The sequence below is a fragment of the Podarcis melisellensis genome (genome assembly GCF_964234715.1).
Source record: "Podarcis melisellensis genome assembly, chromosome: 9".
Lineage (NCBI taxonomy): Eukaryota > Metazoa > Chordata > Lepidosauria > Squamata > Lacertidae > Podarcis > Podarcis melisellensis.
This window is the reverse complement of record NC_138541.1, coordinates 148,300-166,952: the sequence shown is the minus strand read 5'-3', so window position 1 is coordinate 166,952 and position 18,653 is coordinate 148,300. Positions and strand designations below refer to the sequence as shown.

Sequence of the window (18,653 nt, the reverse complement as noted above, 5' to 3'; positions counted from 1 at the left end):
AGTGGTTCAGAGCGGTAGTCTCCTAATCTGGTGAACCGGGTTCGAGTCTCCGCTCCTCCACATGCAGCTGCTGGGTGACCTTGGGCTCGTCCCACTTCTCTGAAGTCTCTCAGCCCCACTCACCCCACAGAGTGTTTGTTGTGGGGCAGGAAGGGAAAGGAGAATGTCAGCCGCTTTGAGACTCCTTAAAGGGAGTGAAAGGCAGGATATCAAATCCAAACTCTTCTTCTTTTTGCATTGCATTGCAGGGGGTTGGACTGGATGTCCTTTGAGGATCCCTTGCAGCTCTACACTTCTCTTATTTTCATTATTCCTGTCTTACTTTTGCACTGTTTTTCTTCGCCCTGGTTGTAGTGTGGACTATAACTGGAACAGGTTTCCACCCATTCATCTCCTCTCTTCTCTCTGCAGGTCCGTTGCCCAGGGAGGCTATGGGCTGGCACTGTGCCTGCAGGCCCCACAAGTGACTGACCCTCGGGAAGCAGAAGCAGCCGCCGTGAGCAGGATGGGCTCCCTTCTCCCCTCTCCCTTCTCCCGGCCCAGAGAGAGGCCCTCGGTGGCCAGGGACGGACCCTAGAGAGGGGGGAGGGGGAGGAGAGCAGGCCATGGGGTTCCTGCCGGCTGGGGGGCAAAGGCCAGGCCTCCTCCAGCCATGAGGCGCCGGCTGCCCCCTTGGGAGTCGCTGAGGCTGAGCCCCAGGCAGCAGCTTTGCGCCCTGGCGGAGGGGGCAGCTGAATCGATGCTTTCTGGGGAACGACTTGCGGTCATGGGGGGCAGGAGGCTGTGACGCCCCCCTGGCGGGGCAAAGGGGCTGCCATGGCCAGCCAGGAGGCAGCCCCGGGGGCCGGCCAAGAGAAGGCTGCCGCCGGGGTCCGCTCCGTGCTGCTCAAGCGTGACTCGCCGGGTGCTGAGGGCCGCCTGCAGCGCCGCCACCGCGCCCAGCAAGTGCGCTTCAAGGACCTGGAGGAGGGCGGAGAAGAGCCCCCGGGCAGCCACCCCCCACGTGCCTCTGCTGCAAACTGCGCCAGGCGGAGCTGGCCCCAATCCGGGCCCCGCCTGCTGCTGGCCCTGCCGGATCCCCACGGGGCGACTGGCATCAGCACCGCCAGCCAGACGTCACCCAGCCTGCAGCGGCCCCCCCGCAGCAAGAGCTCCTGCGACCTCGCCCAGGAGGGGGCGCCCTGTGCAGGGGGCCACAGCCAGGATCCGCCCCTGGGGGGCACCGCCAGCCTTCCTGCCCTTGGTTGCTCCCTCGCCTCACCCCACGCCCAGCAGTGCCCCAGACTTCCTGCCACCCTGTGCCCCGGGCTGCCACCTCCCCGGGAGTCATGCCCCCCGTACCCAGGGCGGGGGGCCCCGTGCCTCTCGGCCAGCTGGTCTTCCCAGCGCAAGCACTGTGCCCCCTCCTCCACGCAGCCCCATGGCAGTCCTAGCAGCTGCGGCAGCTCTGGCGCCCCCTGGCTGTGCCCACCACCTCTCTGTCAGACTCCCTCTGAGCAGGCCTCAAGAGCCCCTCCCTGTGCCCCCCAGAGGGGCATCCCTGCCCCCTGCCCCCTTGCTCAGGGCCCCCCCACCGAAGACCCCACCTCTGCCTTCCTGCTTCCCACAGCAGGGCCCCCTAAGTCAGGAAAACCAGCAGCGCCTGTGGCCTCCCCAGGGAGCCTCAGCACCACTCAGGCCCACCCCCCAGCCCCCACGCCTCCCCAGAAGCCCCCGGACCCCCTTCTGCCCTCCTCCGGTCGCAGCTGCCCCCCTGAGACCTGCCTCTCCGCCAGACCCGGGGAGGCGTTTCCCCGCGGCCAGGACCACCTTCTGCAGCTGGTGTCTGTGGCTGCCGCGCAGAGGGAGCCCCCGCCAGCATCTCAGGACCTCCCCGGGCGAGTGGGTGACATCCACTCCCAGCTGCAGTCCCTCGAGGGGGTGCTGGAGACCAGCCAACGAACCATCAAGGTGCTACTCGATGTCATTCAGGATCTGGAGAAGAAGGAGGCGCAGCGAGATGGGTGAGGCGGGTCTGGGGGGTCTGGGTTGCCCAAGGAGCCCCCACTGGCCAGGCTAGTGCCGCCTTGACCCTTTGGAGCCAGGAGAGGCTGTATTTATTAGATATTCTCCTTCCTCACATCTGTGAGTTCTGCAGAGGGATATCCCTGTTACGGCTTAAAAAGAAGCTTAGATGGGCTAGTTTTAGCCTTTCCGTTTAAGTAATCGAGGATGTTTTAAGGCAGATTGGATTCTCTGATATTTCCCCCTTTTCTCCCCCTTTCAAAACAATAATCACACAAACAGTTTTGTAAGAGAAAAAAATAACATCTACTCAGAGTTTCTGCGGCAGAATAACAGCAGCTTTATTCAGGCAGGCTTAAAATGGTAATTCAGTTACAGAGACAAAATTTGTGGAGCCTCTAGGGACCCTGAGGGTCATCTAGTCCAACCCCCTGCAATGGAGGAATACGCAGCTATCCCATACGGGGAACGAGGCTCCAGCCAAATGAGCCAATTTGAGAAGCAGACTTAAGTTTAGCTTAAAATGGGGCCTGAGCATTGGAGCTCAGGCTTTGCAGGTGTTCTCCCATTTCTGGCTTGGGGATGAAGAGACAAAAACGAGAGCATGTGCCCAGGCAGGCAAGGAGAAGAGATCTGTGGCTGTGCCCTCTGCCCGTCTGGGCACCGTGGGACTGTCTCTCACAGAGTTCTCTCCAGCAAACGCACAGGGAAATGCTGTCAGCTTCAGCTGCTCTGGGCTGCCTGTCCAGCAAAACACGACTTTTTGGTTAGACTGCGATTTAAATGATGGAGCATTTTTATGGTGGCAGCAGCGGGTTCTGCGGGCCACAAGCCAGCCTTGGCATCACCTGGCACTGTGCCTGCTCGCTTTGGAAGCCGAAGCAGTGCCACTGTGGGGCCAGCCCCCTTGTCTTGGGGCGGCCTGTGTGCTGTGAGGCCTGAGGGAGTCCTTGCCTGCCTTCCTGCCTTGCGCTTCCCTCCCTAAGACCTCCCGGGGGTCTCCTGGCCCCCCAAGCCAGCCCTGATGCTTCCCCTCCCCCTGGTCCCTGCTGCTTGACCAGATGCCCTTTGGGCATTGCTGCCTGTGCCCCCTGGCGCCAAAGGGGGCCCCTGCGACCAGGGAGGGAGGCAGCTTCTGGGCCTTCTGCTCATGGGCTCCTTCTGCTCCGTTTCAGGCGGCAGTCCTACCGGACAGGGCAGGACACCACCAACTGCGGGACGTGCCGGGACTGCGCCTGCATCATCTACAGGTAGGAGGGGCCTCGCAGCGGGGGGGTGGGGGTTGGGGGTGCCCTCCTCTGCTCTCCGCTGCCGACCACAGCATCCACCGGCAGCCCGGACATCGGCTGCTGACCTTCACATTTCACATCAGCATAAAATATATGCCTGCTTAGTATTATTGATGTGATGACCCTGAATTTTCTGCTGAGGAGGGCAATGGGGGCTCTGGAGAGAGAGGAAGGCTGTATCGTTGGCCTGGGGTGAAGAGGACCCCCTCCCTAAAGGGCCGGCATCTCCCCACCCCTCCAGCCCACTTTCAGGCTAAGCCCACCCAGCTCCTTTGACTTTTGGCTGCTTTCCAGTCTGGGGGTCCTGCGGGGTCTCAGGCAGGCCACTCTTCTCTCTGCCCAGCAGATTTTCCTCTCGCCTTCTCCCCCCCCCCGACAACCCCCTTCTCCAGCAGAGCCCCATCCCTGCCTTGGCCTCTGCTTTGGCCTATGGCTGAAGAGCTGGAGGTGGCCAGGCTTCAGACGGTGAGGCTGCCCCCCAGTCCTGCTTAGAGACACCTGGGCCCTTGCTTGGATGGCCACCTGTCTTGCATGCTTTAGCTGAGATTCCTGCATTGCAGGTGGTTGGACTAGATGACCCCTGAGTGCCCCTCCAACTCTCCAATTCTATGATTCTGTGTTCTTGACTCTTGACATTTCATACATTCATAGAGTTGGGTGGCACAAGAAGAGTCTGGCTGCTAGATCAGGCCAGTGGACCTCCTAGTCCATCATCATGCTCTCGCAGTAGCCAGCTGGATGCTGGTGGGCTGGGTTCAGGGTGCCCTGGGGCTGCCAGAGGAAGTCCCCAGGGAGCTGGCAAGGGCTCCCATGCCTGCCCACGCGCCCGCCTGCCCCATTCACGTTCTTGAGGGAAGCAGAGGCAAGCGTTTCTGGCAGATGTGATATGAAGGGTGCCTGCGAAGAATGACAGGCCGCCACAGCCTGTCTCCTCCTGCCGGAGATTCTCAGGAGGACAGAGTCCCTGCAGTGGCAGCATGGCACGAGAACGGAGGCTGTCTCTGGCCCTGCCCCTCCCTCGGCTTTAGTCTTGGGATGCTGAGTCAGCCAATGACTCCCACTGCCTTGAGGCTGGGGAGGGATGCCAGGATGCCCCCCAGCCCCGGGCACCAATCTATCTATGGTGTCTCCTGCTTCAGTGGGTGTTAAGGAGGGTAGGGAGCCATGTTGGTCTGACGCAGTCAAAATAAATTAAAATATTAAAAAATTGTCCAGTAGCACCTTAGAGACCAACTCAGTTTGTTCTGGGTCTAAGCTTTCTGCTACCTGAAGAAGTGTGCATGCACACAAAAGCTTCTATCCAGAACAAACTGAGTTGGTCTCTAAGGTGCTACTGGACAATTTGTTAAGGAGGGGTTAGAGGAGGGCTGTGAGCCAGGATGGTGAAAGGGCCTCCATGCCCAGGGAGTGGCGGGTGTCTCTGCCAGTTCCTTGCCAGGGGCAGAGCTGAGCTGAGCTCTGGGTTCCATAGAATCAGAGTCCTAGAGGGCTCTTGCTCCCAGCCCTGGTGTTGGCACAAGGAAGACATCTTCCGCAGACCATAGACTCCTAGACTTGTAGAGTTGGAAGGGACCCCTGAGGGTCCTCTAGACCAGCCCCCCGCAAGCATCCCTGGCAGACAGGCTCCCAAACTCTGCTTAAGAACCTTCAAGGAAGGAGAGACCGGCAGCCTCTGCTCCTTGGAGCCTTTTCTTTGTGTTCCTCCCCTACGTTTCCATTGACCTTTGGAAGCTGTTTCGGGGGTGGGGGTGCTTGCTGGCCGTGCAGAGCCTCCCTGGCAGGACTGGGCCCTCTTCCTCTCCCCGCCACCCTGCCTGCCTGCCCGCCCCCCGGCTCCCTCTGGCCTCCTGCCTCTGTGGCTCACACAAGGCCTCAGCGCTAATTGGGATTGACGGGTCTGTCTCTGCTGCTGTGGCGACGGGTGAGACATGCCAGGGTCGGCGGAGGCAGGCGGGCTCCCATTGGCGGCCCCCCCAGGCTCCTGCTGGCTGAGCTGCCTCCTCTGCACCAGCTCCCACGGCCCCCAGGGGGATGGGGCAGCCCAGCCCAGCCAGACCCCCATCTCTGCCCCCAATCACTAGCATTGGTTCCTTGGGAGACGCCACCCTCTGACTTGCTCTCCCCCTCCCCACAGCGTGGAACATGATTTCCGGAAGCAGGAGGGGCGTTTGCAGCAGGTGCTGAGCACCATTGAGCCTGAGCTGAGCCACAGCCCCCCAGGGGCCACGCGAGCTGCCACGCCGAGCCACCAGGAGCCATTGCCAACGCTGAATCTGCCCGTGGTGAAAGCGGAGCCCAAGAAGTCCCGGCGAAAGTGTTTCTGGTTTCTGTGATGGTGCTGTGCCCAGAAGGGTCCGGGGGTCTCCCTCCCCAAGGAGAGGAAAAGGAGCCATGGGGTGAGGGGGCTGCCTCCCCCCATCAGTCAGCACCAGTCAACCTGCCACAGAGCCGCAGCGTGGAGGGATTGCACCAGCCTTTTTATTGTTCAAATCTGTCCAGTTTAACTTGCAGAGCCCCCCACCCTCAATGAAAGGATGGGAGGAGAGACGGGAAGACACACACACTGTATCCGAGGAGGTCTCAATAAACTCCTGTGAGGCGCCTGTTTTCAAACTGCTTCTCCTTCAGAGTCTTTCTTCAGGGAAGCGGGGGGGGGGGCTGCTTTGTCCCAGAATCAGGACAAGCCCCTCCCCACCCCTGGCAGCAATGTAACTTCCTAGTCTGTGCTTTGGAAGGGGGGTGCAGGGGGTGTGGTCCGCCCCGGGTGTCATCACTGAGGGGGGTGACAAAAAATAACTCCCGCACCCACCGCACGCCCCTTCCTACGCCAGTGCAGAAGCCCAGATAGCTGGGTGAGGCGGGGGGCACTAGGCGCCACACCGGGGGGCCTGCAGCCTGCCTGAGCCACGCATCTCTCCTGAGGGGGAGGCAGTGGGCAGACTGCCTGCAAGCTCCGCGCTGCTTTTTCGAGGGCTTGCGTCTGCCCACCGCCCCAGTCGCCCTACAGCTGAGGGGGAAGCTGCGGAGAGGCTCCACGAAGCACACCCTGCCTTGGCTCACCCCGTCCCCATGGGCAGCTCGCTCTGCCCCCGGCTGCAAGGTGTGCGCACCACCCCAGGCACCCGAGGGGCTAGCTACGCTGCTGTTCCTAGTCACCTCGTGGCGGGGGGGGGGACACTGCAGGACCCGAATTGGGGCGCCAGTAAAGTTCAACCAATGATCTTTATTATAAGATACTGACTGTTGGGGAGGTGACCCCCACATTTGGGTTTATTGTTTCAAGCACTGAAATATTTGGGCCACAACTGATGCAAAGGGTGTAAAATCAAAGACCCACATGACATGGGAATCTAACCAGCAGTTTTTAAAATTGTAGCTGGAGTGGGGAGATTCCTCCCCTTCTGTCTCATCTGCTAGAAAAGATGGGGGTGTCATCACCCAGTGACGTTGATTGGCCAGAGGCAAGTGCCTGGGTGAGGAGACACTTTCTGGTGGCCCCGAGGAACTAAAGGGGAGGGGGCAACCCCCTTTCCTCATCTGCCATGGCCAGTCTTGATCGGGGAGGGTCCCTTTCTGCACCCGCAAGGCCCTCAGGGTGACCACGAACCTTCAACTTCTTCCTTGCACAACAGAGTGAGGCTGCTGGAGCTCTCAGCTTGGCCTGGACTTGGCAGGGAACCAGGCCCACATGGGCTCCTGACCTCTGGCTTGGCATCCCCGATGGAGGAGGCTTGTGTCCTGCCTGCCCCTTTGCCCCCCATGGGGGGATCCTGTGAGGAAGAGACTGAGCTGCTTGGCAGGGAGGCTGCCAGCCCCTGTGGTCCCAGAGGTGGGGCTATGGAAGGTGCTGGGGGGTGCCCAGTAATCAGAGCACAGGAAGAGCCTGCTGGATGAGGCCAGTGGCCAGCCAATGGGAAGAAGTCCACAAGCAGGACCAAAGCTCCAGAGTCAAACTCTCATTCCCAGCAACTGGTATTGAGAGACCTCTGCCTCTGATTCTGGAAGCAGGATAAGGCCATTGTAGCTAGGGACTATTACTAGCCGCCTTTTCCACAACCTCGTTTAAAGCCATCCAAATGGGCTTTTCCCTCTTGTGGCAGTGAGTTCCACAAGTCTATCGAGGGGGTGTGAAGTCCGTTCTCCTGCCTGCTCCAAATCTCTGGCTATGTTTTCAGCTTCCAAGGATGCATGTCCAGATAAGCAGCTCTAGTAGCAAGGCCAGGGAAGGGAGGAGTTGCCAGTCAGAGTGGGCCATGCTGGGCTCACTGAGGCAAGTGGAACCTTCCCTTGGTTTTGCCTTGTGCAACAAGGTCAGGACTAGGAAACCTTGGCCTGCAGACCAGCATGGGGGCGCAGGAGAAGGCCAAATGCTGATCTGCAGCACCCTCTGCTGGTGGCGAGGAGACGTGTGGGCTCCGTATGGAGTGTTAAAAGTTAAAGGATAAATATAGAACATCAGGGAAGGGGAAGTCAGTGAATAAATTCAGTGCTTTTTTCTATTAAAAAAATGTTGAGGGGTACTCTCATTTTGACTCAAGAAAATCACAGTTTTATAGTTCAAATCGTACCCCTGCGTCCCCCCAGAAAACAAACACTGGATAAATTAGATGTTAAAGTATGTAAACTTTTGAATAGACAAAAATAAGAACAGTGTAGGGTCCAGCCAGGGACGGGAGAAAAGAGAGGTGCCCCCAGCCAGGCTGAGAGCAGCAGCTCCCCCCAGTAACTGAGGAGGCCTCAATCCAAGGCAGCCCACGCTTCTACAGGTACACAGGAGCCAACCCCTAGGGTCTGAGGTTCCTTTGGCTCCCCCAATAACCTATTTGAGGGGGCTTCTCCCCCCATGGCATTGCCGGACATGGTGCCCCTCTCTCCACACCCAAAGCACAACTACTCTCCTCCGTACATTAAAAATAAATGCCTGGTAGACTTTTTTGGGATTTTGAAAAACAGGATTTATTTCGACTGAAGCAACGGCATGTTCCAGTAGATCAGCTGCCATGCTTTGCTGCAGATTGTCTTTCCGAAGCTCCTTGGATTGGCATGTGGGGGTAGAGCAACCTCCAGATGTGGCCTTCCAGATGTGTCCAGGCTCTAACTCCCAGCTGCTAGCAGGACCCACAGGAGAGGAGAGGGAGGAAGGTAGCTGCCGCTGCTGCCGTTGGAGTCCAGCAACCCCTCCCCTCTGCCCCACTGCAGCAGGGAAAGTGGAGAGGGGGCTTTGGGGCTAAGTCCATGACACTCTTTATGAAGGCTGGGCCCCACAGAGGAGGCAAGGAAGGTTGTGTACACGGAAGTGGGTGGGTGGGGGTATCAGGTTTGATGCTGGGCTCTGCACCACTTCTCAGGTGATCTTGGGCAAGACAGGGCCGTGCAACAGTTTGGTGGGGAGCGTGGAGAAAGGGGAGCTGGGGTGGGGTGGGTGTCGCCCCTCTTGGCTTCTCACAGGCTGCTTGCTGGGGAGGCAGCCAGACGCTTCCCGATACAAATGCTGGAGAGAGGAGAGGAAAAGGGCAGTGAGTGAGGGGCTTGGTCAGGAGAGGCCAGGCCGGCAGCCCCCTCTCTTGCTACGCTCCTCCAGGCAAGTGGGAGAGGCAAGGGAAGCCTCTGAGCAGCAGAAGAACATGAGAAGAGGCTGCTGGATCAGGCCAGAAGAGACCCACCTAATCCAGCATCCGCTTCTGCAGCAGCCAGCCAGGTGCCTGTGGGAACCAGAGCTCAGAGACTTCACCGCAGGTCTCAAGACGTTTTGGAGGGGAGGGGTAGGAGACAGACACTATAGGGGGCTGGCTGCACTGGGCAGAATTAAGGGTGTTTCCGTAAAGGGAGAAAAATCAACCACCGCCCCCATGTTTTGCCACGATCCCATTTATCCTCAGCTGATGGGCCACTGCTGTGTGTGTGAGAGGAGTCCAGGCCAGAGGTTTGGAGGCGCTCACTGTGCCCGGTTTGTTGCCTCCCCCCCCCAACTCACCCAAGGCCGAAGGCCAAGACGTGGCTGAGCAGCAGAGAGGGGATGACCAGAAGCAGCAGCTGGGGGTCCCGCAACCCCCTCCTCCTGTGTAGAACTGGGCTGAGCAGGGGGGCACACGCAGGGGGCAGGCAGGCCAGCTCCCTGCAGAGAGACAGACAGACAGAGTCCAAAGTGGAGCAGGCAGTGGGGTGAGAGTCTTGGGGGGGGGGTTGCCTGAAGCCAGGACCCCCGGGGAAAGGCAGTGAAGAGCCATCCTTACTTTTGGTGCTCAGGGGGGCTGGGCCACGACCAGGGCAGGGTCCCCAGCTGGACAGACCCTTCAGCGTCTTCCCTCTGCAAAGAGAAAGTGCAGCATCCCATAATTTTTTTTTAAGGGTGGAGGGGGGCACATCACCTGGGCAACCATCTGGGCATGTCTTGTGGGTGGGTGTGAACACACCTGTCTACGGAACTCAAGGTGCTTAATGGATCAGTCACCACAATGACCCCTGAGATTAAACCTTTCACGACCCCAGTTTGGTTGGTGCCTTCTCAATCTGAGGCTACAAGACCACAAGCCCACGGCCCAGGTGGGTCCTTTGCACACCTCAGCGTTGACACTCACCTGCCCTGGGCTCAGGTCCTCCACACCAGGCGCCTTCAGTGCAAGGAAGGAGCTGGAAACACAAGAAATGGAATCTGCTGGTGAGACATTGCTCTCTCTGTCTGTGTGTTCATGCACAAGAGAGATTTTGCTGCCATGCTGTTTGTGAGCATGCTCAGAAGCTGCTGTGAAGCCCTTTAGAGGCTGATGCCCACACTGGACCTAAATCTCTACCAGGCAAGACCCATCCAGAGCCCGTGAGGATGCTCAGGTGAGCCCTTCAGAAGGCAGGAGCCTCCTGTCCTCGTGGGCAGGTGAAGAGGCTGGCCAATGGAGCCCTGCCTCAGACAGGAGAAGGGAGATGAGTTGTCACCCACAGAAGCAGCCCAGGTCATCCTTGCAGGGGCTTTTGTGTGTCCTGACTGTGGCAGTCCCTGGAAGACGTCTGGTGGCCACTCCCAGGCCGGTCTTTCTGGGGGAGCAGCTGTAGAAACCAAAGGCTCCTTGTGACTAAACCCCAGGAAGAACTTTCTGAGCTGGCTGACAGTGGAACAGACTCTCTAGGGAGGCGGTGGAGTCTCCTTCCTTGGGGATTTTAAAGCAGAGGTTGGATGGCATGTTGTTGAGATTCCTGCATTTCAGGGGGTTGGACTAGATGGGCCTTGGAGGTCCCTTCTAACTCTACAAATCTGTGATTCCATGATTTTTCCACCTCTGGTACATTTATAATAGCAGGATGTGGGGTTCACATCCTCAGGTTCGTGTGGCAAGGTGGAGCCCAAAGAAAATCTGCCAGACTTTCCAATTTCGCAGTGAGAAGTTCAGAAATACAAATCTCAAGGGAAGCGATTTGGTTCAAACTTTGACGTTTCAGAGCATCCCAAAAGGGAAGGGAAGGGAACAGAATCGCAAGTACTGAGGGAACATCTGTGCAATAATTAGCATTAAAAGGAGCTGACCGGAATTTGCTTAGGAGCGCAGTTATGTCAACTCCAGTGAAAGCCTACGGAGCCCCACATGCGGCCCCATAGCCTGGGGGGGGGGGAGTCGAGTCAGGCTCACGGGAGGGCTGGGAAGGAAGAGCTGGCCTCCCCCAGGCCAGGCAGTGGGCCGCCCCCTGGGTACGCAGCCCTGAGCGGAGGTTAAGGAAGGGGCGAAGAGCCAGGGATGCCCAGTAGCGCCTGTCTGGCTCCGAGGGGCTGATCTGCCGTCCCCTCACCCGAGACCCGGCAGCCCAAGCTTGGTCTCTCGCCGCCCCCCGGTGTCGTCGCTTCCCGGCCCTTCGGAGCTAGCAGCCGCCGCCCGCCTGTCCACCGCAGAGCCTCCCTTTCGCCTGCTGCGCTCACAGCCAGTTGCAAGGAGTTCCGCCGACCCCGCCGCCCACGAAAGAGTCACCCGCCCACGGCCACCTACCCCTCGGCCCGCGGCGGCTCCACCTCCAGCTGCGCTTCCAGCAGGATCCGTTCCATGTCGCGGTGGGGCGCACAGGCCGGTGTGGGGGGCTCCTCCAGGCCGAGTGGGGGCACCTCCACCCAGGAGCCTAGGAAGGGGCAGGCAGCAGGAAGGGGCAGTTAGAGGGACCGAACTGGATCCCTCCCCCCGCCACCGCCTGCTGCAGCTGCTGGGGGGGGGAGTCCCAGAGCCCCTACCCCAATCAGGCCCCGCAAGGGACTCGGCGCGGGAGCGCGCTTCTCCTCCCTAGGGCCACTCACTCTGCAGGGCGTCTTCCCGGGGCGCCTCCATCGCTCCGCTGCCTGGGCTCCCTCCCGGTGCCAGGCAGGTGCCCGTCCCATTAGCCAGCCGGCCAGCTGGAGGCCACGTGACGCCCAGCCGGCTCCCTTCGGTAAACAGAAGCGCCGGGCACCCTCGCGCCTTAAAAGGGCGACGCCAGCCTGCTCCGGGGAGGGGTGGGGACCCCAACCGGCAAGGGACAGGGGAAGGGGCACCGCCCCATATGCCAATATCGGACGGGCTGCTGCCCCAGGAAGACGGAGCCCGCTCATTTCCAGCTGCACTGGATTCAAAGGATAAGGAGCGAAATTCTGTCTTTCGACAGGAAAAGCCGCTCTTCCTCGTAGGAGGGATGCTTTGGCAGGGATGCCTGCATTGCCGGGGTTGGACTAGATGACCCTTGGGTGACTTCCATCTCTAGGATCCTAAGGGGAAGGCTTTCTGAACATCACACCGTCGAGTCAGAATCCGAATTCAAAATGACCGGAACAGATTGGAGAACTGGGCGCAAGCTAAGAAAATGAGTTTCAATGGGGACAAATGCTGGGCTCTGCACTTAGGCAGGAAGAACCAGATGCACAAATATAGGGCGGGCAGCGCCGGATTTACCTATAAGCTAAAGAAGCTCTAGCTTAGGGCCCCCCTCTCTTGGGGCCCCCAAAGTTACCATATAGCATATACTGCATTCAACACAAAAAACAGCAATAATTTGTTGTTGACAACGGGCAGCAGGAGGCATAAAAGACCCCATTACCTTCAGGAGCCGAGGGCCTCATCAAACCTCAGTCCGGCCCTGAGGACGGGGCACACCTGACCTGGCTTACTAGCAGGCATGTGAAAAGGATCTCGGGGTCTTGCTGGACCACAAGCTTCGCGCGAGTCCCCAGTGTGATGCTCAGCAAAAAAAGGCCAATGCCATTCCGGGCTGCATCAAGAGAGGTCCTGGTCCTGCGCTGTTTCTTTCGGCCTCGCGCTGCCCGCTGGTATTTCACCGAGCGGGGCGCCGCCGAAGCCACGGAAGGAGGCCGCCGAGGAAGGCAACTCCGGACCGCCTCCTGTCGCCCCTTTAAGAGTAGCCGGCTACGTGCTCCATGAATGAATGCGCGCCCGGGAGGGGCGCAGCCAGACATGCCGAGCTGCACGCATCTCCCGCCCGGGAGGAGGAGGCTGACCTGGGCCGACCCCGCGAGCCGAGCAGAAGGGAGCAGCTCCCGCCCCCCGCCCAGCATCCTCCGGAGCGCGCCGCGCGCCCCCGTCTCCCAGACAGCCTTCCTCGCCCCTCTCCTCCTGGCAGCATCATCTGCCCACAACTGCGAGGCGGGGGAAACCTCAACAGTTTAGGCTGCCCCACTGATTCAGACAACCGGAAGGCGACCCCCCCCCAAAGGGACATCTAGTCTAGCGCCGCCCCCCCATGCAGGAAGCGCTCTCATTGAAAGGATGCCCAGAATAAAGGCAGCAAGGATACAGAGTTCCTCTTGCCACACTCGCAGCCACTGCATTCTGGCAGGTGTGGGGAGCACCCCCTTGCCCCCTCAGGGTCGCGGGCGGGGTGGGGGCTGGGAGCCTCCTCTTGCCCTGCGGAGACGTCAGGCGGGATGGGCACACTCCCCCTGGAACCCGATTCCCTCCAGGAACTGCCACCCTCCCCAGGCGGTCAGGAAGGTTCCCTTTGTCAACAGCACAGGCAGCCAATTGGACAGAGCGACAACCACCCACTTTCAACTTCTATGCGCTTTTCAAGGCTCAGGTTAATTCTAATGGATCCCCCTCTCAGGTAAAACAGCATGCAGGTGGCTGAGCTTTCTTTCCTTGGGGGAGCCCTCCTCAAGGATCCAAAGGCATCCCCTTTGGGGCACCTGCTCTGCATTCTGGCTGTGCCTGGATTTTGCAGCAAGGCTGCCGCACCAAAGGGGACCAAAGGAAGGAAGCAGCCATCCTGCTAAGGGAAGAGCAGCTATAAAAGCCTGTCAGGCATAGGAAGGGAGCCCATGGGTCATCTACTCCACCCCTCACAATGCAAGAATCACCCCCAACCCCACTATCCAGCAGCCCCTCCACTGTAAAGTGCGCAAAGCTAAAGCAGACTCTCACCACACAGAAACAGAAACCAGAGAATCAAGACGGCGAGGACACAAAAAACAGCCACTCAAAAGCACTTGGGATGGAGCTTCGTGTGGCTCAGGCTGGGTCAGGACAGGAGGACCTGGATGGAGGCAGGAGACAGCTCAGCCCGCCAGCTGAGTGACTCGGGGCCCATCCCCTCCGGAGCCAGGGCACAGAGGGCAGAGCCAGAGGGAAGGCAGCCTGGCCCCCCCCGGCCCGGCCCAGCAGCAGCTGCGGTGGCGGAACAAGGACCCGTTGCATCTCCCTTGACGGGGCTTCTGCTGCCTCTCAAGCAGAGTCTACAGCAGCGAAGGAAGGCGCGTCCGAGAGGATGAGAATTAGAGTAACGTTTATTTTGATAGTGAAAGCTTGCCCCCTCCCACCCGCACTCTGAGGCAGGCCGTCGGTGGCCCCGGCTGTGTGGCAGGGCGATGTGGAGTCCGGGCCTTGCAGCGGGCGGGGTGGGGGCTGGGAGCCTCCTCTTGCCCTGCGGAGACGTCAGGCGGGATGGGCACACACCACTCAGGGGCAGCCACGGACACACTGCCAACCCCACATGGGTCCAGCGGGGCAGCAGTGTCCGCAGAAACCCTCCACAAAGATCCAGAGTTGATCAAACCAGCAGTCCTCAAGAAAAACACCAACTGGTCAGTGGCTCTCCTCCTTCAGCGCCATCCCATGCCTCTCCATGAATCTCCTGCGAAAGCAAGAGAAGCCTTTCATCAGCACACGGTGGCGCACAGCTGCTCAGCCAGAGCAAGCGCAGACGGGCTGGGGGGTGTCAGAGAGAGACTGCTGGGGGGCGGTGTTCCACCCCTTGCTCCCTCTGCGACAGGGAAAGGGTCCCGGCCTCACCTCCTGGCGTTGTCGTACAGCAGCCGCTTCCGCTCCTGGAGGGAGACGTGCCTTGCCTCTGGGGACCGGGCAAAGAGCTTCATGGGGGCCTGCAGAGAGAGGGAGGAGGAGGGGGGCAGGAGCTCAGCCTTGAGAAGCCCCAGCACCTCTTCAGCCCCTCCCCCCATGGGCCTCCCAGCGCCTGCTCCCCCCCTCATCCTTGGGGTGGGGGGTTTGGATACCGGGGTCAGGGGAGCAGAGGCGAGGTAGTGAGTGCCAGAGACAGACGGGGCAGCCGAGGAATCCTCTGCCTCCGCCTCGCTGGGGATGAAGGGAACCCGCCCCTCCAGGAGATTGGCAATGGTCGCATCCACACAGTTCGTCCGAGCTGGAAGAGAGAGAGAGAGAGCAGGAGGCCAGACTTAGAACTGACTGGGGCTGGGTGGACCTCTCTCAGGAGAGCTTCAGTTGGGATGCCTGCACTGCAGGGGGCTGGACTAGGGTCCTTGTGCAAGCCTTAGACAGATACACGTTACTCTGGTGCAAGACCTAACTTTTTCTTAAAAACTAAATGGAAATATATGACTAGGCCTCAAATATCTAACAGACCACCTCCTTCCTGTGTCATGATGAGAGATTCTGTGTTTCTAGTGGGGGGAAGCTGCCCTCCCCAACCCTCCTGGGTATGAGAATCCCCCCTCAAGCTCTTACCCAAATGCCTCGCCCCCCCCCACACCACGCACCTAGATCCTTGCGGATGACTGCCAGGGGCACGTGGGGCAGGACTTCTTTAACACGCTGGGCCATGCCACTCCAGCGGACATCCTCTGCGGAGGCAACACTGGGAAAAGCTCGGTCCTGGATCCCCGAAGGCTGGCTTGGAGCTGAGAGAAAGGAAGGAAGGCAAGGGGAAAGGGGGTGGCTGAGGCACAGCCCCCATGGTGGCCTGGCTCCTCCCTCCCTCCCTGCCAGCCACTGCTAAGCAGAGTGGGCAAGACCCTCGCCACCCACCAGGAGAGAGCTGGGAGCAGGCAGAGCCCAGGCAGGGGCCACCCTGGGCTTGGAGCTCTGCCAGCAAGCAGCCTATGGCGGCAGGGGAGACGAACCGCTTCGGCCCCACTCACCTGGGGGGCTGTAGGGGGCTGAGGGGCTGTGGCGCAATCGCTTCAGGTGCTCGGCTTTGTCAGCAGCAGTGAGTCGAGTCGACACCACACCCAGCTCCAGGGCCAGGAGCTGCAGGGAGGAGAGACGCAGGCCGGGGCTCAGCTGGGAAGCCCCCCAGTCCAGGCTCTGACACAGCCTGAGCCGACAGAGGCAGCACCTCAGCACGGGCATCACGCCCCCACCCCACCGCTGAGGAACGTCCAGACCACGGCCGTGCCAGCCAGCCTTTCAAGCCCTCTGCTCCTACCTCCTGAACCCGCAGCGCAAACTCCTCGCGAGTTTCTTCAACTAGCCTGCCGATGGGCGGAAGCCACCTGGGGAGGAAGGAAGGGAAGAGGGGAGGACAAGCCCCAGGCTGCCCAGGTGACCTGCCTCCCCCCTCCCCAAAACGAGGACCAAACTCCCCCCGTTGGCAAAAGCAGAGAGAGGGGCTCAAGGGCAGAGGCTTCCTTCCCTCCGCTCTGAGAGCCTCTCTCCTCTTCTTCCATCTAGCCCCGCCCCCGCCCCCATGCAAGGAAGTAGCAGAGACTGTTAGTACCTTACTTGATAAACAGTGAAGGGCACAAAGAACGTCCAGAGCAGCTCCGTCACCCAGGAGGCGTCAGCCACACTCTGGGGGGGGGGGGAGAGGAGAGAAAGAAAACAGTAAAAAGCCACGAGGGGTGGGGGCTGCTGCAAGTGCAAGCCCTGGCCCTTGGGACGGGGGAGGAAGCACCCATCTCAAACACCCATTGCTGGGGGGATGTTCCTGTGGGTTCTGCTTAACAGCAGCAAACAGACAGCCCCCTGCTCCCCCCCACTCACCACAGCGACAAAAGGCCTCTGGACTTGCAGAGCCACTGGCTGGACGCTGTCCAAGATGGAGAAGGGCCATGAGCTGGAGAGGGAAGGGTGCAGTCAGTGGGGCAACGTTCAGCAGGAGACTCCCCCCATCCCACTGTTTGCTGGCTTCCCCCTGAGGCACCTGGTCGGCCAAAATCAGAACCAGATTGTGGGCTGGATGGCCCTTGGCCTGATCCCGGGGGATCTTCTCGGGTGCCTGGCGCCAGGCCAGAGGCTCTGCTCACCTGAAGCGCAGGAGACCCACGCGGCCGTTGGTGGTTGTCTCCTCGGGGAAGAGCAGCAGGGGCGGGTTGCTCCCCTGGGAGGAGTAGGCCTTCAGGGACTCCAGCAGCTCGGCTCGGCTCTCTGCACCCCCCACCTCCAGGAAGCCCCGGGACCAGCAGATGAAGCCGGAAGTGCCGTTCAGCACGGGCTGTTGGGAAGAGAATCCGTCAGGGCCTGCATGGGACCGGCGGCAGCCCATGGCTCTCCACTGGTGGGGATTGGGACCTGCAGCCCTGGGGAAGCCAGCCCCCAGGGACCACAAGGACATGAGCATTCAAGGGCATGCACTGCCTTCTGCCCCAGAGGCAGGGGCCAGCCATCAGGGCTAGAGCCCCCTCCTGTGGTGTGAATCTGTCTCATCCACTTTTAAAGCCATCCAAGTTGGTGGCCAGCACAAACTCTGGTGGGAGCTAAATCCACTGTTTAAATTATGTGCTGCATGAAACTGTATCCTTTACTGTATTATTATTTATTATTTCTTAAAATTCCATTCTGCTCTATATCTGTAGCAGTTCGCAACATGGAGTTACAATATAAAAAACACAAAATGCACAATAAAAACAAAAACAAAGACAACCCAATAATCCCCCACTCCACAACACATTTAAAAGGTCAATCAGCCCAAGACCCAGTTGAAGAGGAATATTTTCACCTGGCGCCTAAAGGTGTATAATGAAGGTTCCAGCCAAACATCCCTAGAGAGAGCATTTCGCAAATGGGGAGTCACCACAGAAAAGGCCTGTTCTTGTGTGCATGAATTCGCGTACGATCACACACACCCAAATGGCAATGATTATTACGTTAACTCCCAAAGATGGACATTCAAGGCTGAGAGTTGGAAAAATCAGGAGAAATAAAATAAAGCTGTTCTCCGTGCAGTGCATAGTTAAACTCTGGAACTCCCTCCTGCAGGAGCCAGTGATGGCAACCAGCCTGGATGGTTTTTAAGGAGAATGAGAGAACTGCATTGTGCTAAGCACAAGGGCTCGGCTCTGCTTTCCGCCTTATGCAATAACACCTCTGGATGCCAGAAACCAGAGGAGGGACGAGGGCTCTTTTGCTGAAATCCTGCTGGGGCATCTGGTGGGCGCCGGGGAGAGCACGGGCCTGATCCAGCGGGTGCTCCTTACCTTGCCAGACGCTGCGCTAATCAGACCTGCATCTCTCGGGAGCAAGGGGAGAAAGTGCGCGAGGCCCGGAGGCGGCTGAGCGCGCCAGACCGAAGCCCCTGCGCCTCCCGGAAGGCGTGCCCGGAGGGGCGCCTTTGCTCTGCCCCCCCCGCCCCGCCCCGCGCCCCGCTCACCGCGTTGCAGGAGGTGAGCAGGTTGAGGACGTTGTGGTCGAAGTGGGTGACGTGGTTGGCGATGAAGACGCGCGCGCGGAGGCTGCGCTGGCGGGGGTCGCCCTGGCGCACGAGCACGCCCAGCACCGAGCACATCACGCGCACGATGAAGCGGCGCGGGGCGCTGTCCGGGAGCGCGCAGCTGACCAGGAAGACGTGCAGCCCGACGAAGAGGCGCAGCAGCAGCAGCGCCAGCCCCACCGGCGCGTAGAGCAGCAGCGAGAGCAGCACGCGCGGACCCTCGCCGGGGGGGAGCCTGCGGGGGGGGAAGGAGAAGAGGGCGCCGGGTGAGCGCGGAGAGGGAGGGAGGGAGGGAGGGAGGGAGGCCGGACCCCCCCCGCCGGAGACCCCCTCACCGGTGCGCGTCGAAGAGCCGGTCGGGCGCCACGGGGGCGGCGGCGGAGGCGGGGTCCATGCTGCTCGGGGTCCGGAGGCGCCGCTCAGCGGGAAGCGCGGCGGGAGGCGGCCAGGGCCTGACGGGCTGCCGCTGCCATCTTGGTCGCGCCCGCTCCGGGGGGA

At 60.1% G+C, this 18,653-nt stretch overlaps 3 protein-coding genes across 5 annotated transcripts; 1 reads left to right on the top strand and 2 right to left on the bottom strand.

Moving 5' to 3' along the window:
• Window positions 1–711: 711 nt before the first annotated feature.
• LOC309377231 (uncharacterized protein) lies at window positions 712–5,906 on the top strand. Of its 2 annotated transcripts, XM_081924224.1 has the most exons (4): window positions 712–2,003; window positions 3,180–3,254; window positions 5,428–5,666; window positions 5,725–5,906. In XM_081924224.1, the coding sequence occupies exons 1-3, from the start codon at window positions 817–819 to the stop codon at window positions 5,624–5,626; spliced, it is 1,461 nt and encodes a 486-aa protein (XP_081780350.1). In that variant the 5' UTR covers window positions 712–816; the 3' UTR covers window positions 5,627–5,666; window positions 5,725–5,906. The 2 variants fall into 2 exon arrangements, with proteins under 2 accessions (XP_081780350.1, XP_081780349.1); XM_081924223.1 differs by having other exon boundaries at window positions 5,428–5,906.
• A 2,343-nt stretch (window positions 5,907–8,249) lies between these two features.
• On the bottom strand, window positions 8,250–13,119 carry LOC309378313 (BCL2/adenovirus E1B 19 kDa protein-interacting protein 3-like). 2 transcript variants are annotated; one of them, XM_081926315.1, is made up of 6 exons: window positions 12,336–13,119; window positions 11,264–11,390; window positions 9,872–9,923; window positions 9,527–9,600; window positions 9,268–9,408; window positions 8,250–8,784 (listed from the first exon to the last, which is right to left on the bottom strand). In XM_081926315.1, exons 1-6 carry the CDS (start codon window positions 12,355–12,357, stop codon window positions 8,736–8,738), a joined length of 465 nt encoding a protein of 154 aa, XP_081782441.1. In that variant the 5' UTR covers window positions 12,358–13,119; the 3' UTR covers window positions 8,250–8,735. The 2 variants fall into 2 exon arrangements, with proteins under 2 accessions (XP_081782441.1, XP_081782440.1); XM_081926314.1 differs by lacking the exon at window positions 12,336–13,119 and adding an exon at window positions 11,563–11,914.
• A 900-nt stretch (window positions 13,120–14,019) lies between these two features.
• On the bottom strand, window positions 14,020–18,635 carry AUP1 (AUP1 lipid droplet regulating VLDL assembly factor). The gene is made up of 11 exons (XM_081926313.1): window positions 18,491–18,635; window positions 18,096–18,390; window positions 16,753–16,940; window positions 16,490–16,562; window positions 16,224–16,297; window positions 15,933–15,999; window positions 15,646–15,754; window positions 15,265–15,405; window positions 14,764–14,909; window positions 14,543–14,631; window positions 14,020–14,384 (listed from the first exon to the last, which is right to left on the bottom strand). The coding sequence occupies exons 1-11, from the start codon at window positions 18,547–18,549 to the stop codon at window positions 14,336–14,338; spliced, it is 1,290 nt and encodes a 429-aa protein (XP_081782439.1). The 5' UTR covers window positions 18,550–18,635; the 3' UTR covers window positions 14,020–14,335.
• Window positions 18,636–18,653: the final 18 nt, after the last annotated feature.